This window comes from Rhinatrema bivittatum, chromosome 4 (assembly GCF_901001135.1).
Source record: "Rhinatrema bivittatum chromosome 4, aRhiBiv1.1, whole genome shotgun sequence".
In the NCBI taxonomy this organism is placed as follows: domain Eukaryota; kingdom Metazoa; phylum Chordata; class Amphibia; order Gymnophiona; family Rhinatrematidae; genus Rhinatrema; species Rhinatrema bivittatum.
In genome coordinates this window covers 314,389,520-314,408,774 of record NC_042618.1, presented here as the reverse complement: position 1 = coordinate 314,408,774, position 19,255 = coordinate 314,389,520, and the positions used below count along the sequence as shown (strand labels likewise).

Below are 19,255 nucleotides of genomic sequence, written 5' to 3'. Positions count from 1 at the left end.
TTCCACTGTATATAGGTTAGTGACAAAGGGTATGGCTGAAAATAAGCATTCTGCTTGCTAGCTGGACTTTCTCAGTATGCTGTTCAGAAAAAGAAATAGGTGGTCACCTGTCATTCCGCAGGTTATCCTGGAAGAGCTTTAACAGTGTTGTACTCAAGCTGTTCATATGTTCAGCATCTGCTTGGATTTTCCGGACGTACTCAAACAGATTCTGTGCAGAGTACTTCACCTACAAACCAAAAGCAATACCATGACCAGGAGAATCCATCCACTCAAGCACTTTATCATATGTATACAATTATGCACTGTGGCTTTCAAGCAAGAAATGACACTGTAAAATTAAACTGTTACATGTAAAGCCTGTTGCTAATTTATTGTTTCACTGTAAACCGAGGTGATGTATGTCTATACGTACCGTGGTATAAAAGAATCTATAAATAAATAAATAAATAAATAAATAATGAAAACTACATGGGTGACATTTAAAATTCTCCAGGAATATTGACAAACATTGTAAGCATAAAATTTACTAATAGGAGTGTCAAAAATAATACAATCTGGGGGGGAAAGGGTTTTCCAGAGTTACTCCCTAGTCAAACTTTTATTGATTTTTTTCTGACTTTAGTAATAGCTTTTCCAGTTCAAGCAAGGGATAAAGAATTATCCTGAGCTCTAAACCCAGCTCAGCCTCTGACCCTTGCTTGAGAACCAGTAAACCACAACATTAGTAATGTTTTGTTTTAAATTTGGGATTTCAGTTACAATTTGATAATGACTGTAAATACTGTTCTGTCTTCTATTTTGCTTTCAGAAGCGAGACTAACAAGCATGAAGCAAACTAGGCAGTCCTCTAGGGTGCCAACTTCTGGGGGGGGGGGAGGGGGGAGAAGGCAAAGAACAGTAGCAGTGACAAGAAAACAATAGATCCTTACAGCCACACAAACTCAAAGAGCAGCCAGCACTTTTAATCACTAGATCATCACATCTTTTGTGTGCATAAACAAACAGCTATACAAAGTACTGCTTTTTTCATAGCTTTATTTTTGTGGTTTTATAAGTGTCTTGACTCACATTCAGGCCGATGCAATAAAGCGCGTATTAAAAACGTGGATCCAAATTGAGCGCCCATTTTTTTTTTTTAACGCAGGCACATCCACCTCTTCTGGGCGCACAATGCTATATTTTAATGAGCTGTTGCATTAAAAAGCATTGGGCACTCAGGGGAGCTGTGGCTCTGCACGTGTTGAAAAAAAAAACGGGCGTCCATTTGGATGCACATTTTTCATCGGTTCTCCACATTTTTCTCCCTGCCTAAAACATTCATTTTTTATATCAAAATGAATCCTTTTCGGTGATTTTGGAAAGGGACATGAAAAACCTATGCATCTGAAGACACTGCAAGATGGCGGGAGGCGGATGCCGGGTGCATGGACCCTTTCTTCTGCCAGCCTGACAAGGAAGTAGTGGGAGTTGGGGGTGGGCGGCGGTGATGAGGCCGGATCAGGGAGTTACAATATTAAAAAAAAAAAAAAGCGGCAGCGCCACAATCAGCTCCTGGAAGCCCGCTAAAGCGCCTCAGTAGGAGGAACCACAGAAAAATGTGGGTTTTTTTTTTAGATGAGCCATGAATGCGTGGCAACACTTAACACCAGCTCTGGGGCATTAAATTTGCCCTGTTAAAAATTGTGCGTTGGGCAAATGTTCTGAAAATGATTATTCTGCCTCGACTAATGTATTTGTTTCAACATATTCCATGTTATTTGCCCGAGGGTTTTTTTTTTCAGTCCTCCATGGGGTTATGCAAAATTTCATATGGCACCATAAGCCTGTGCATATAAAACTGTGCATACTTTGGCAACCCAAGGAGGCAGGCGGAATGGCTCTCCTGGACCTACAGAGCTATTATTGGGCATGTGGCCTGGTGGGAGCCATGGTATGGCTTTCATAGAGAACAGATGGTGCCCTGGTATCTGCTTGAAGTCAAGCTTGAGGGTGGATTTACCAATGTTGCTACTTCAGCTAGAATTGCTTATTGGTGCAAACAAAGCTGACGGGGCTAGCCCTCACATTATACATACTTTAAAATTTTTGAAAACAATGAGTAAAAAATTAAAGTGGCCTGAGTTGAGCCTTTCTGCGCTAATTCCCAAATGGGGCAATCTTAGACTTGCAACATCAATGTTGTACCAGGACGCTGCTAGTTGGAGAAAAGTGGGCCTAACAATTTTAGGGCAAGTATGGGAAGATGATAGTACTACCTTAAAATCTTTTCAAGACCTTTGAGAAGAATTCGAGGTAGCGAGAGGGTCTGAAGCCTTTTACCAAAGCTTGGTGGCAGAGCTGGGTAGATATGAGAGAAAGGGATGGCAGCCTCAAGTACCAGCTCTGGTAGAGAGGATACTAATACAGGAAAACATACCCTGCAGAGGTCTCTCTCTTTTCTATAAAGCTTTGCAAAAATGTCAAATCATACAAGACCCACCTCTGGGTATAATATAGCAAAGGAATAGAGACCTTCAGATGGACTTAAATAGCCAACACTGGGAAGGAATATGGAAAAAGGCACATAAGATTTCCCTATGACTCGTCGTGTAGAAATTATGGTTAGGCTTCTCCACAAAGCTTACAGGTACCCCCTATTTTATTCTAAGCTCTCACCAAGCTCAGCCGGGCTCTGTTGGTGGGGATGTAGCCACTCAGGATCTTACATACATGTTTGATGGACTTGCAAGCACATTACAAATTTCTGGCAACAAGTTATGGAGGAGTGCCATACAATATTAGGACATACAATCGATATCAAGCCCGAATTGTGTTTGCTAGGAATATGGAGGGAACCCAGTCTCACTACCTTGCAAAGATGCTTGGCAGATCAATGAATACATGCAGGGAGGTTCACGATAGCATCAGTGTGGAAGTCAGCTCCAACATCGAGTAGAAGACAGAATCAGGTGCATGAAATTGTGTTGATGGAGAAGCTTACCCATCTGCTCAAAAGAAATATGTTGCTCTATGAAAATATTTGGTCCCCCTAGTGGAAGCACTGGAATAGCCAATCTGTGTAATTAACGGTGTATGGAAATTGATTGAGGGCGAGATGATGTTGATTGCAAAAAATCTGTACTGTTGCTGTAACAAACAGAAATGTACATTACTAGTCTTTATTTACTTCTGAGGGGGAGTTCAGTAGATATTTTTGGGGGAAGGGGGCTGGATTTCTTCTTTCTTTTTTCTTCTTTATTTCAAGTGTTTTATTTGTCTCTTTCTCATTATTTCTGCACTGAAATATATATAAAGAGTTTAAAAAAAAAAGTGTGCGTCGGGCATACGGCGATGTATCACATCAGGGGTAATCGCTAAAACCCTCATCTACATGGCATTTACATATGATAAACGCTATTAGTTATGCGTGAGTTTGGAGGAACGGTTTTGATGCGCTAATCCCCTTATTGCATCATGTCTTAGCCTATCATGTCCAAAACATGTGGACAATTGCTGGTTAAGCTGGGCGCTAGCCGGTGTGCATGATATTGCATCGGCCCCTTTGTGCATACACTTCTGACAGAACCCAAGTTTTGTTCCCAGGGATTGGCCTGTGGTGCATGAATCAGGAGGGGAGGAGAGGGAGTAAAGCTATAGCAGACAGAGAAGAGATACTCATCTTTCCAATCCACACTCTCCCCTCCTCTCATGCTTGGAATAGGAAGGGAGGGGGTAATGCTGAAACAGAGAGATCAAACAAAGAACAGCTACACCTCCCAAATGCAAATACCCCACCTATCATTCCTCCCCCATCACAAGTGCTGTCTTTTGCCTGGGATCAGGAAGAAATGGAACCAGAGCCAATCCATAAAGAGCCTGTAGCTCTCTGTGCTCCTTTGACTCAGGACTCAGCTGCTGGAAGTCAGGGAAGCGGCCTGGGAGGAGGAGGAGGAGAAGACTGAAAGGGGGTGAGCTGAGAGGGGGGTAATATTGGGGGAGGGATGAGAAGGGACCGAATGCTTGGTGGGGGGGTGGGGGGCTGTTACATAAAAGACTGAATATTGGGGAGAAGGTTTAAAGCTGCAAGAGGCAAGTAAGTGAATACCATCCCTCCCCATCCTCCTGCAGTGAATACAAACTTGGGCGGACACCTTTTTCCTCCCCATAGTTCACAGTGCCATGTTTTCGGCAGCAAGTGAAAGAGCTAGGGTAGGAGGTTATGAGAACTGTTAGAAAGGGGACGAAGGGTAAGAGAGAGAAGGAAAGCCGAAAGGGTAAGTGTGTGAAAGAAAGACAGGTGGTGACAGACATGAGAGGTGAAATTCAGAGATGTGTTGGAGAGGGGATGAGGTAAAAGTGGTGGCAGACAGTTATATTTATGAGAGTAATCCAGAGAAATGGAAGAGGAAAGAAAGGTGATAAAGAGCCAGAGATGGTGATGAGAAAGGGAGGTTAACATAGGGACCAATGCAATACACTGTGCTCAGCCGAGCGCACTGTATAACCCGCAATCAGGCGCGGGTTAAATAGGCGCTAATCCAACCCTTAATGCAATAAGGGGATTAGTGCCTATTTAACGTGCGTTCCACGTGGAGTGGATGAGATGGCGCTCATTACATGCAAATGCATGTGAATGAGGCTATTACTCATTCACTCTGCATGCAATAAAATAAATGTGCGTCACAAACGCACATTTATTGCTCAGATATTAACGCCTGCCTGGAGCAGGCGTTAATAGCTGAGCGCATGTAAACTAAGTACAGAAAAGCAGAAAAAAACAGCTTTTCTGTACTTCTTCAGTAAAAAAAAAAAAAAACCCAAAAAAAAAAATGAATACCTCAGCAGACCGCCGAGTTATGAAGTCCGATGCCAGTAAACTCGACATTGGTATTCATAACCGGCCGCCTGCCAGTAATGAAAACGGACACTGATAAACTCGGCATCCATTTTTATTACTGGCAGACGGCCTTCATAACCGGCAGCCGCCGCGGGGTCGCGTTAGCAAGGAGGCACTAGAGTCCCGCAAGTGACCCTAGCACAACCCCCTAATTTGGATATTGCATGGTGCCCCCCTTGCGGGAGCCATGCGTGCATTAAGAAAGCGGGCGCTGAAAAGTCAGTGCCCGCTTTCCGGAAAAATTATTGCATCGACCCCACAGAAACACAGAAATGACGGCAGAAAACGACCAACGGTCCATCCAGTCTGCTTAGCAAGCTCATGGAAATTTCTGCTACGCCATACAAGTCACCCTCATATTTATCAGTTTCCCAGACCATCAAATTCAGGACCCTTGTTGCTTGCTGTTTGTGTCCAATTTCCCATTACTTTCTGCCGAATAACCATAGGTGATAAAGGGGTGAAAGAGGGTAGCAGAGAGCCAGAGATAGTGATGAGGTGGAGGTATCAGATAGCCAGAGGTGGTGATTGGGAAAGGAGAGGGTTAGAGAGAGAAAAAAAAAGAGAGATTCATACACATGCACAGCCTTGGATGGGTGGAATGGTTGTGTATGAGAAAGCCAGACGGAGAAACTGAGAACGGTATAAGAGAGAATCGGGGATGGTAATGGGTGTGGGGGAAGGGAAATGCACATGGGAGGATAACTGGGTGAGAATGAATCAGAGAGAATGTGATGGGGAGCATGAGAGAGGATAATGGGGGTGAGAGAGTTAAAGAGTGGGGATAACAGGTTAAATTAGCCATGAATGGAAGGGAGAAAATGAAAAGAAATGAATGAAATTAACTGGCTGGAAAGAGGTGAGAGTGATAGTTAGGAGAGAGTGAATAGTCGGGATAATGGGTTAGCAGTTTTAGAGACAGAGAGAGGGTGATTTTTGGTTGGAGAAGGAAACCAGAAAGGAGGAGACTGATTGGGGGAGCAACCCAATAAGGGGGAGATTGAGGGCTGAGAAAGGCAATGGAGGGGAGAGAGTTGGGAGGTGAAATGTTGAGACAGGAAGGGAAAACTAGAGGGTGAGTTATGGTGAAGGAACAAGAGGAATGTGGAGAAGGGGTGAGATCCAGGTGTGAGTGGATAGTGAATAAATGGTGATAAAAAGGGAGATATTTAGAGACAGAAAAGAAGAAAAATGAAATAAATGGAAAAGATCAAACAGCTACCCTACCTGGTACGGTCACCCATCTTTGCTCCTTTTCAGCTGGTGTTTCCAAGAAATTCGTTTTTTTTTAAAGAAATTCAGGAGAAGAAGTGATGAAGACAGGAGAGAGAAAACAGTAAAATGGAAAATAGAAAATAGAGCTTGGAAAAAGAGAAGAGGAAAATAGAACATAGACAGAGACCAATGTGATTAGAATAAAAATCCACCCAGCAACAAAGTAGAGAAAAGCATTTTATTTTCATTTTAGTGACTAGAATATGTAACACAATGATCTAGCAGCTGTAAGGCTAGGAGTAAACTGGATGGAAGTGAAAGAAGCAACGGAGTATCACTGAGCACAGCAGACCGAGCTCCCTCTCAAATACCCACATCCACTGGGTGTGGGGAGAATATTTCTACTTTAGTACTTAGCAAAGTGAGAGATCAAAGCTCAATTTTATATCAGCATGGTACCACCGATGTATCTTCTTCATCGAATCTGGTGAGTCACAACCTAAATGTTAATATCCCAGCCTGTGGACAAACCCTTAAGAGGTTCTGGTGCCAGAGCCTGTTAGCCCTCCATCTGGTCTTGGTGAAAATGATGCAGGATGACTAATAGACAAACCTGCTGATGTGACACAGACGTATGGAGGATGGTATCACAGACTGAAGCCACCCTACCTGGTACTGTCACCCATCTTTGCTCCTTTTCAGCTGGTGTTTCCAAGAAATTGGCCAATTTGGAAAATAAACTATCAGAACTGGTAATCATTTTGTAGCAATATCTTCTGTTTCTACTTTACAATCTAAGGCGGTTGGTGATATTAAGGACAAATTGGTGTACTATCCAAAATGTGATGCTTTGGAAAATATGTTAAGAGCCAAAAATATATGGTTTTTTTACATTTTCCTAAAACAAAATGGTTATCACCCTAATTACTAACTATTTAGTGAATGTGTTACAATTTTCTTAAAAAAAAAAATTTCCTTTTTTCAAAATGTTTCTATTTACCTGAAAAAGAGTGGTTAACAACCCAGTTGAAGGATCTATGGATATGTTAGTTCTCATTAATAGTTCTAACAACTACATTTTTCATTTCTCTATAACAGAATTCAGGAACAGAGAGAGAAAACTGTACGGGGAAGTTTGTACTGCCACCATCTATATTGTATTATTCTGAGGGTGACTGCGCTAATCTGGCACCTTTCATGTACACTAAATTTAATCACAACTACTACATAGCACCAATGAAATTGGAATTCTACCATGCTCGGTAATATGTTAACAGGTATATTTTGCATTTGGTGTAGCAGCTTTTAACTCCATGAGAGACCCCTAAGACAAAGAACACAGAGGGACCTGTCAATCTGTGAGACAACTACAAAACTGCAGAGTGTAATTCCCCAATAATTCAAAAAAAGGTCAGTTTTTAAAAAAACTTTACCCAGCTAATTTTGGACATTAACCTTTAAAAATAGAAACATGATGGCAAAGAGAGACCATATGGCCCATCCAGTCTGCTCAGCCATCCAATTAATTTTGCATTATAATTCCAATTACTTCCTTAGAAATCTCCTTATTTATCCCATGCCTTTGTTGAATTCAAATACTTTTTTGTTTGTCTCTACCACTTTCCCTGGGAGGCTGTTTCATGCATCCACCACCATCTCTGTAAATAAATATTTCCTAAGGTAACTCCTGAGTCTACCCCCTTTCAACCTCCTCTCATGACCCCTCGTTCCTCAGCCTCCTTTCCATTGAAAAAGGCTCACCATCTGTGCATAGAAACCTTTGAGATATTTGAACGACTCTATCATATCTCCCCTAACTTGCCTTTCTGCTAGGGTATACATGTTTCGATCTTTTAGTATACCCCATATGCTTTACAAAGAAGACCACTGACCATTTCAGTAGTTATTTTATTTATTTATTCAGTTAACTTCCCCTCTTCTCGCTTCCAGCTCCCAGCTGGAAGCGAGAAGAGGGGAAGGCACGAACAAGAGTACGCGGGATTTCAATAGATATGCACGTAGCCGCGCATATCCATTAAAATCCGGGGTTGGCGCGCGCAAGGCTGCCCAAAATCGGCAGCGCGCGCTGAGCCGCGCAGCCTGCCTCCATGGCCTCGGAGGGAACTTTCCTTCGCCCTCCCCCCACCTTCCCCTCCCTAACCCACCCCCCCCGGCCCTATCTAAACCTCCCCCCTACCTCTATCACGAAAGTTACGCCTGCTCAAAGCAGGCGTAACTTTGCGCGCACTGGGCCGGCTGCCGCGCTCCATGTTCCGGTCCGGGGGCCGCTGTCACGCCCCCGGAATGCCCCCGGGCCGGAACCACGCCCCCGGACACACCCCCAAAACGCCGCGTCACTCCCGACACGCCCCCGAAATGCCGCGTCACTCCCGACATGCCACTCGGCACGCCCCTCCATGCAAGCCCCAGGACTTATGCGCATCCCGGGGCTTGTGCGCGCCGCCGAGCCTATGCAAAATAGGCTCGGCGCGCGCAGGGGGGGTTTGGGGTAGGTTTTCGGGGGGTACGCGCGTACCCCTTTGAAAATCTACCCCACAGTGAACTTGGCACCATATAGGTAATCATGGAATTTGTCCACTATAGCCATATTTTGATACTAAGAATTCAAGCTGATGCGCTGGGTACTTTTTCTCATTCAGTCAGTTTCCTACTAGCAAAAGCAACAGGCCGCATGCAATCAGAGTTCTCGTGATATAGTACTGTGCCCAAACCCTCCAGGCTAGCATCAGTGCACAGGATATAAGGCAGATGGTTGTCAGCAAAAGCCAACACAAGGACGTGCAATAGTTGATAAATGATTTCTCTGAAAGCCTCTTTGCAATCTATGGTCCACCTGACATCGAAAAGTTCAGAGGGCATGAAATACTTCACTACTGAGGCAGAAGTCTTGGTCTTATCTTTTCTTTCTGGGGGATAACACCTTGTGAAGTCCATCAAGTGTCGTACTATCAAGGAACCGTTCTGAATAAATCTCCTGTAGTAGCCACAAAATCCTAAAAAGGATCTCAGGGCCTTAAAATTGGTAGTCCTCGATCATGTAGCCACTACTGCAATCTTGTTAGGATCAGTAGCGATCCCTTCTCTGACACTATATGCCCCACATATTTCACCTGAGGCAGGCAGAACTGACATTTGTCCAGGGACAGTTTGAGCCCTTGAGCTTCCAACTGATCCAGGGTCTTCATCAGCCTGGCCTGAAGCTCTTCTAACAGCTTTCCAAAGACAATGAGGTCATCTAGGTACACCAGCACATCCAGGAGATTCATGTCTCCCAGTTTTTTCCATAACTCATTGGAACATACTCTGAGTTTCTGTAACTCCTTGGGGCATCTGCTACAACTGATAGAAACCCAGAGGACAGATGAAGGCAGTTTTTTTCCTATCACTTTTCTTTCATGGACATCAGATAAATACCCACATTTTAGATCTAACACAAAGAACTATTTGCTTCCTGTTAGTCAATCTGATACATCATCTATCTTCGGCAGGGTGTAATGGTCTGGAATAGTTCTCATGTTAAACATCTGGTAGTCTATGCGCATCCAAACTGCCCCATTCTTCTTCCTAGCCACCACTATGGAGGAGCCATAGGGACTTCTAGATTCCTGTGTTCCAGCAGCCAAAGATCCTGTTGATGCTTTTGCACATCCTCAGTGTTGTCTGGGGCTAGTTACCGTAGCACAGAAAGAATGGTGTCATATGCAGGGTATGGGATGCTCTATTCCTTTGGCCAGCCCCACATCCCACTAATGTGTGAAACACACATTACTATACTTGGACAGTTGCTGAATTAATTGTTCTTTCCACTTGGAGGGGATCAGGAAGTCCTGGAAGTTAAATTGCGAGGAGTCGATTAGTGGATGGGGCCTCTCTGTGGGGAACGCCCTGCCACCACGGTATCCACAGTGTAAGCTTGAGCTATCTCAGAGCCCTTGTCCAAGATGATCTCTTTTTTTGATTCATTTCGCATCCAGACCTGCAACTGGTCACCCTTCAAACTTTGGGCAGGTACAACCCCTCATTGAACTAGCAGTCCTCCAGACAGTTGAATATTAGAAGGCTTCCCCCAGAGGCATATTTGCCTCTGGGGGAAGCTCCAGTTGGCAGGTGACAGACAGGGGAGCCCAAGGAGGTAACTCAACTGGCTGGGGGAAAGCACCCAAACTGGATCTAAATCCTCTTTAATCATTAGGGAGTTTGATGGTGTTGCCTGGTGGTAGGATGCTAGGCACAAGGGATAGATGGTTAACACATTGGCATAATTGGGCCCTGCTAGCTCTTGACATTTCTTAGCCAGCTGCTGAAAAAATTGGTGTTGGTTCCAATGATGAAGGCAGTATTGTCTCAACCTTAAGCCTCGGGACATACCAATGCCAACATTGTAAAGGTTTCTTGGAGCCCTGTCACATTTTATGGGAATTCTACATCCAATATTACATACCCTCGATAGGGATAGCTTGATTCACTAAATCCCCAGATGGTCAAACCCTCTATAAGCTTCATACCAGTAGTCATAAATGATGATATTTTGTGACCCACTGTCCAATAGTGCTTTCGCAGGGTAACCCTCCACCTTCAAGGTCACTATAGGCTTGGGCCCAACCAGCCCTTTTGGTAGGTGAGAAGCCTCTGAATGAAGGTCCTTAGGATGTATGCTGTAGCTGGTAGCATCACGGGGCCTCAGCAGCTCCATCAACCAGGCCACTTTAAAATTTCCCAGAGAAGATGAGGAACAGGTTTCTAGAGAGAGATCTCATATTTACCACCGATGCACATGTACAGGCCAAATTCAGACAGGACCCAGATACTGTTACAGCAAGAGAAGGAACTTTGCCCTGTTAAATGTTAAACATTGTCACTGTGGAAAATGAAGAGGCCTTGTCCTAATACACTGAAGGATACCCTTATCAGATGTGCCTGTTTGTCAGTTCCTATGCAAATATAAAGCTGACAGAGAGGTGACTTAAGATCCTAAGCAAGTGTCAGGGCCAGCCACGCATGCAGAGGTCAGCAAGACCTTGGGGGGGGCGGGGGGGGAGGAGGAGCCTGAGACGTAGAAAAAAAAACACTGACACACAGCTTGACATTCAGACGTGGCTTGCGTAAATACTACTACTTTTAAAGATGCCATACAATACACAAAAAGTACATTTTTAAGTCTTACTCAGGAATGGTGTCTGAACACTCTTCAATGCAGTATAGTGCAAGAATTCATTCTTTACAGAAATATCTCCTACAGCATTTCACTAGATTTTGAAGTGCAGAATCCTATTAAATACTATGGCAATATTCATGGAATGTTTTCTACAAATCCTTCAATTTTCCTCACAAATAAATTGTTAACCACAGCAGGACAGTCTGTGAACTAAGGAAACTGAGGTGCAGACATAATGAAACTTAGCACTTATTATGGCATTGCAAAGTCTCACATGTTTGGAATGGAAACTTAAGCTGACCTTTCGTTGTCATTGATGCCCATAGATGAACTCAAGACTCTCTATTGGAAAGTCTTCTTTCATATTAGTATAAAGCAAAATGCATTAACTATAAGCCAATTCTCACTGGTAAAAGCCTAGCTGATTAATTTATACAACGAAAGCACCCTTTGAATCTAGGAAATATTGCTGAAATGCCAAGAACCAAAACCCAAAGGGAATTAGTAGTTCTTTTTGAAGTTAATCAAAAAATATTCAGCCTAACATCCTTGCTGGCAGAAAAAATTGGCTAGAAAAACTTTTCATGAACATTCTGAATAGTTCTCCCACATAATTGTTTGCTTCTTTTCAAAAAAAAGGAAAGGATAGTGAATTATTTACAATCCAATGCATTGCAGGATCCAAGGCAACATGGTTTTTACCAAAGGAAGTTCATGTCAAATGAACCTGACCATCTTTTGATTGGGCAACTAGAGAATTAGATCAAGGAAGAACACTCAATGTGGTTTACTTGGATTTCAGCAAAGCTTTTGATACAGTCCTGCATAGGGATGTGCACTGATTTTTTTTTTGCGTGTGTGTGTTTTTGTTTCGGGTCATTATCTGTTTGATTTTGCTTTTAAAATGGTTCAGGAGGTGTTTATTTTGGGTTCCCTAATTTTGGAGTTAGTGAGCACTAACTATAGTTTTCCTAATTTCAGAATTAGTGCGCACTAACCGGACTTAGTGTGCACTAATTGGATGTTGGTATGCACTAACCAAAAATGTTACCAATAAGTTAAAAAGTGTCAACTAGGGAGCAGTTCGTTAGCTAGAGGTATGGTATGCATTCCCACTGGCTATCTCCTTAGTTACTTGTTTGCATTGTCAAGGTTGTGAGGTGGTGTATGTGAGGGGGATGGCCAGTGCCTGATAATAAGAGTAAACAACAAGTGATGTAATAATAGCATCAAGGTCTAGTCAGCAAAAGCATGTAATGTAAATGCATATTTGCAATTTGCTAATTCCTTTGTATTTTAGGAAAGTGGACATGCCATTTTGAGATATGCATACTCTGAATTCCCCTGGTGTGAGTCTGTGTGTTTGGGTGACTGGTGAGAGGGGAAGTGACTTGAGTGAAGTAAGGGGTGACAGGTGGGAGAGAGACTAGTTGTGGTGATGATTAGAGAGATTCAACCTGGTACGTGTGTGCGGGGTGACTTGTCACCCCATACAGTTAACCTAATCACCCCTCACACACACATACCAGGCTGCCTCTCACCCCATACAGTCACCCCAGTCATTCCCCCTCTCACCAATCACCTCTACACACACCGGGCTGCCTCTCTCTCACCAGTCACCATCCCAACAAGTCTCTCTCCTGTCACCCCATAATCACCCCCCTCTCACTACTCCAATCTCTCTCCCACCTGTCACCCCATAGTGTCACTCTAGCCACTCCCCTTTTCTCTAGTCACCCCCCACACACGCACACACCTCTCTCTCACCAGTCATCACCCAACCAGTCTCAAATCTGTCATCCTATACATCCACCCCAGTCACTTCCCCCTCACCCAAACACATAGACAGTCACCAGGGGAATTAAAAATATGCATATCCTAAAATGCCAGGGCTCCTTTCCTAAAATACAAAGGGATTGGCAAATTTTAAAATATGCATTTGCATTACATGCTTTTGCTTATTCTGACTAGAACTTGATGGTATTATTATATCACTTGTTTGATTACATTTGTTACCAGGCACTGGCCATCCCCCCACAAATATCACCTTGAGACCTTGGCAACAAGTAACTAAGGAGACAGCCAATGGGAATGCACAACCATACTGCTAGCTAATGAACTGCACCCCAACTGACACAGTTAATGCATACTAACTATAGTTAGTGCGCACTAACATCCAGTTAGCGTGCACTAAGTCCATAAATAGGAAAACTATAGTTAGTGCGCACTAACTATAGTGCGCACTGACATGAAAAACTTTTTCTGAAATTTCATAATTTTTTTCCGTTTTGTGGCGCTCCGGAAACAAGACGAAATAGACAATTTTGTTGCCATTGTCTATTTCATTGAAAACGAATGCACATCCCTAGTCCTGCATAGTAGGCTCATGAATAAAATGAGAAGACTAGAAGAGGATCCTAAGTTGATGGAATAGATTACATATTAGTTGGTAGTGGTAAATAGAACCTATTTTGAGAGAGAATAGTGATAAATGGAGTGCCTCAAGGATCAGTTCTGGGGCCTGCTCTGTTCAATATCTTTGTCATCGATACTACAGAGGAGTTAGAAGGTAAAGTTTGTCTTTTTGCAGATGACACTAAGATCTGCAACATAGTGGACACCCGTGAAGACAAAGATAATGAGAAGAAACCTAAGAAAACTCAAAGATTGGTCAAAGGCTTGGCCATGTGAAAATGGCAGTCATGTATTTAGGGTGCAGTAATCTAAAGAAGCTGTATGCAATAAAGAGGCAAAAAGACTGATGTTCACAGACTGGGAGAGGGACCTCAGGATGATAGTGTCTAACTATCTAAAGATAGCGAAGCAATGTGACAAGGTGGTGTCTAAGGCCAGAAGGATGCTGGGCTGCATAGAGAATAGCATAACTAGCAGGAAAAAGGAATTGATAATGCCCTACACATATGACTTTGGTGAGGCTTCTTCTGGAGTATTGTGTATTCAGTTGTTGCTGAGGCCTCACCTGAAGCACTGTGTATCTGGAGAACGTATCTCAAAAAGAACAGAGACAGGATAGGAGCAGTCTAGAGAAAGGCAACCAAACTTATGTGGGGTCTGTACCAAAACAATTTATTAAATGAGATTGGAAAACTGTAATATATATACCCTGGAGGAGAGGAGAGGCAGGGAGATATGATACAGACTTTTAAATACTTTAAATGTATAAATGTTTTCTGATGGAAGGGGAACCAGGGGTCATGATATGAAACTTCAAAGGGGTAGTCTCAGGAACAACATTAGGAATATTTCTTCATGAAAAGAGTGGATGCATTAAATGCCCTCCTGAAATAGGTGGTGAAGGTAAGAATTGTAATGGAATTCCAATGGGATAAACACAGTCGATCCCTAGAGGCTAAAGGATGGAAATGAAGAAACGAGGTAACCTATGTTAACTTTAGGTTTAATACTCAATAAAATACCCATTCTGGTTGATAAACTTGAATCCAAATCTCAACAATCTACCATATAAGGATCACTTATAATTATTTCTGAAGAGACTTCATAAATCCCTGACTTGCTTGCCATTATATTTTCAGTGAAGCAAATGTACGTCAATGGCTTTCTTTATAATCATTGATCTCTATATTTACACAATTTTTATAATTTAAAACTGCAAGTAACATTTCTACATGGGAGTAACCTGCATGAAGCAGCAGTCACTATCCTTAACAACTTGCTGGGCAGTATGGGTGGACCATATGGGTCTTTATCTGCTGTCACATACACTATGATAACTATATTACCTTCTTTGATTGGGGATGCTCACAATTCTGTACAAATTCATTTCTGCTAGTGATATCAGATTTGTCTCTGCCATGAAATACAGACATGAGGCTACAGAAGCATGACAATTCACAAGCAAATACAATATTGTAAGCCATGTACCAGTTTAGTGTCTCTCCTTTGATTTGCTTGCACTTTATTGATGCCTCTTTGTAGATATGATTTCCAGAATTGGATACAATACTTGTGATATCTTCTCCAGAAATCTGCACTAATCATTTTCATCAAAAGAATGCTAATGAAGAGTGAGCATTTTCTTTAGATCAAAGTAAATGTTTTACAATGAATTACTTCCAAATCGGAAAAGTTCTGCTCAACAAATGAACCTGAATACAGTAATGTAACAAATGATGGCAGAAAAAGAACAAATTGGCCCATCCAGTCTGCCCAGTTGTGATTTTTTCCACTTTGGATAGATAAGTATATAAATTCCCATATTCAACCCAACACTAGCTCCCCACCCACATACTTTTTCTGATTTTTGACTCTCTTCCTTTCACTGCACTCCTTATTAGTCTCAAGAATAACCAGAATTTGTCAAAGTTCTGGCCTCTAATACCTGCACTAGTAAGCCAATTTTAGGACTATTGTCTTCCTCACCAAGAATAGGCTCTCTATTTCTGATCTGCCTTTTTCCTTTTTAACTGCGGGAACGGAAACTGAGTGTGCACTCTATGGATCCCTGGCAGCATGCTCTGCTTCTCTCACGAGTGCTTCCATTTCAATAAGAATGTGCTGCTGCTGCTGCATAAGGAGAGAAGCGCTCAATTTCCATACTTGTATGACACTCATTAACCATTCTGAGGAAAGTCCATGATCCACCTTGTTAGTATGATAGTCCGAGACCAATACATGAGACTGGTGGGTGGGGGAGGAGATAGGAAAGAATAAGAGATGCAAAAGAAGAGAATCAATGTTTGAGGGAAGAAAAGAGGAGAAACAGAAAGGAAATGCGTCAGAGGGGGTCATAGATGAAGACTGAGGAAGGGAGAGAGAAAAAGAGGATAGAGTGGGAGAAAAAGGGATAAGGGAAAACTAGGCATAGAGGAAGGGATATATGGTAAATGGGGAAGAAGGGAGAACTTGGAAAAGGGATAAAGGAAAAGGTGGGAAGGAAAGAAGAAAGGAGTAGAAAACTGGGAGTGGGCAGAGATAGAACAGGAGGGAGATAGATGAAAGGGGAAATAGAGGGATAGGTAGAGAAAGGAGGGGAGAGAAGGAATTAGTGGGAGAAGAGACAAGGACAGAAAGAGAATAAGTCTGGTAGAGAGGATGAGAGACAAGAATATGATAGATAAGGATTAGACAGAGAGGGAAGCCTGAGGCCTAGGAGGGCAGTGAAACAGAGATGGAGAAGTGGAAAAGGGTGAGATGTGGAAGACATAATGAGAGAGAGAAAGGAAAGACAGATGAAGTGAGGTAGGGGTGAAGAATAGACAACACTGGAGAGAAGTAGCATGGGGGATGTGATGTCCAGCGAGACAAAAGGAAGGCAAGGAAAGTTGGAGAAAGAAGGAAGAAATACAGAGAGGAAAAAAAACCAAATCTGGAGAATATAAACAAAAGCAAAGGAGAATATGAGAGTAGGATGAAAAGACAGTCCCGAAAGCTAGAAATGTATTTTCAGGTTAAATACAGGGTTACTAAAGTGATTTTTGAGAGTGGAAACATATACAAATATGGATATTATTAATACTTTTAAAACACAAGGAACAACAACTGATGTGGTACTGCTCTATCTTGTAAATCTTATCTCCTGCAATATTTAGCAAATGCTATTCTTTATTTTTGGAAGATTCTTCTTTGGAGAGGGGGACCTGGGGGAAGGGGGTTTGCATAGAGGTGAAAGAAGATTGCAATGTGTAGTATTTCCTTCTCTTCCCAATACAATATAGGAAATTGTGTAATGCAGAAACTCTCAGCCAACATCTTTCCACAGCACTATTCAAATTAAACCTCTCAGATGCTAATTCTGCTACTACATCATGGAACGAAATAACCAAAAATGTTGCAGACCAAACCTGCCCACTAACCACAAAAATAATCCAATCTAGCACGAATAACAGGAAACCATGGTACACCCCTCAACTAAGAACACTAAAACAAGAACTTAGAAAACAAGAACATGCATGGCATAAAAATCCATCACCATCTAACCTGAAAACCCACAAAGCTTTCATGCACCGCTACCGGATTTCCATCCTACAAACAAAAAGAAATTTTTTTCTCACAGAAAATTCACCATTTCATATTTGACCCTAGAGCATTATTCACCATCGTCTCATCTCTCACCAAACCCCCCCCCCCCCCCCCCTACTACCATCTCAGACGATCAAGCAGCTACCAAAGCTTCAGAACTAGCAAACTACTTCAAGAAAAAAATCTCCGACCTGATCAATCCACTAAAAGCTAAGAATACTCCTAATCCTCCACCAAACCACACCACCTATACTCCACAGAACTCAAGCCTGGAATCCTTTGATTTGACATCATCATTAGAGATTGAATCAGTACTAAAAAAAATAAAACTGGCCTCTCATCCTTCAGATTCAATTCCCCCTAACTTACTCATCTCCATATCGGAAACCATAGCCAAACCAATGGTTTCCGATATGGAGATGAGTAAGAGAGTAGTTCCAGACTCTCTAAAACTCGCTATTCTAAAACCACTGTTGAAAAAACCAAACCTATCCCCAGACGACCCAGCCAATTATCGCCCAATTGCTAAACTCCCCTTCATCTCTAAAATTCTAGAAAAAATAGTTAATAAACAACTCTCAGAATACTTGGAAGACAACAATACTCTAGCACATTCACAGTTCGGCTTTCGAAAATCACGAAACACCGAAGCACTATTAATCTCTTTAACAGACACCATCCTCTGGAACCTTAATAAAAAACAACCAGGATTACTCATCCTCCTTGATCTATCAGCCGCGTTCGACACGGTAAACCACGCAATTCTCATGGACAGACTAACCGACATCGGAATCAAAGGCACAGTCTTTAATTGGTTCAAATCTTTCTTGCACAACAGATTCTACAAAGTCAAAATCAACAATTATGAATCACACCCAGTCTGCGCATCTCTAGGAGTTCCCCAAGGCTCTTCACTATCCCCCACCCTTTTCAACATTTATCTTCTTCCACTCTGCCAGCTCCTCTCTAAGCTAAAACTAATATACTACATATATGCAGATGATGTGCAAATTTTCATACCAATTACAGTTTCTCTACAAAATACCCTAGAATTCTGGAACAAATGCCTCCAATCCATAAACAACCTGCTAATGAGCCTTAACCTAATTCTCAATACCAACAAGATCGAAATACTTTTGATAACACAAGACGATAAACCTACGATATCCAACTATAACAACAATCAACCATCCTTTTCAGCTCAAGTCCGAAACCTTGGAGTCATCCTAGACCAAACAATTAAATCTAAAAAGATTCATTAATTAATACCACAAAAGAAGGGGTTCTTTAAACTACAAATACTACAACGAATTAGACCGCTCCTCCGTTTCCAAGACTATCGTACAGTTCTTCAGGCAATTATCTCTCTCAAAAATAGACTACTGTAATTCTCTTCTACTCGGGCCTCCCAACTAATACCATTAAACCCTTACAAATGCTCCAAAACGCAATCAGCAAGAATTCTATCGAAGGACCAAAAAAAGAGAACATATTACACCTGTATTGAAAAATCTACACTGGCTCCCAATTAAATATAGAATCACTTACAAGTGTTAACTATCATACACAAATCCATACACAACTCATTCCTCTGGACCTCAATATACCTTTTCAACTGCACATACCATCAAGACCGGTAAGAAAAGCATATAGAAACTCTCTCTTCGCTCCACCAATCAAATCATCTCTAAACAAAAGAGCTTTATCCACAGCAGGCCCCGCAGAATGGAACTCCATACCACAAGAACTAAGGCAAGAACAATGCCCGAACACTTTCAAAAAGAGACTAAAAACCTGGCTATTCGACCAAGCATTTGATTAAATCTAAACAACTATTCGTTTCCTCTTTTCAACATACATCAGATTTTTTCCCCTCTTATCCTAGTTCACTCCCCTGTTGTAATGTAATTGCATTCTTATATGCTTATTATTGTTTTAATGTAAACCGAAATGATATGTAACTTTGCTACATGAATTGCGGTATA

At 42.1% G+C, this 19,255-nt stretch overlaps 1 protein-coding gene across 3 annotated transcripts in view; it reads right to left on the bottom strand.

Annotated features, from left to right (window-relative positions):
* TBCD (tubulin folding cofactor D) overlaps positions 1–19,255 on the bottom strand; it is a 974,871-nt gene that overhangs the window by 172,508 nt on the left and 783,108 nt on the right. For all 3 annotated transcript variants that reach the window (XM_029600281.1, XM_029600283.1, XM_029600282.1), the window contains exon 34: positions 108–229. In XM_029600281.1, coding sequence (XP_029456141.1) covers positions 108–229 — 122 coding nt within the window. The remainder of the gene's footprint in view (positions 1–107; positions 230–19,255) is intronic.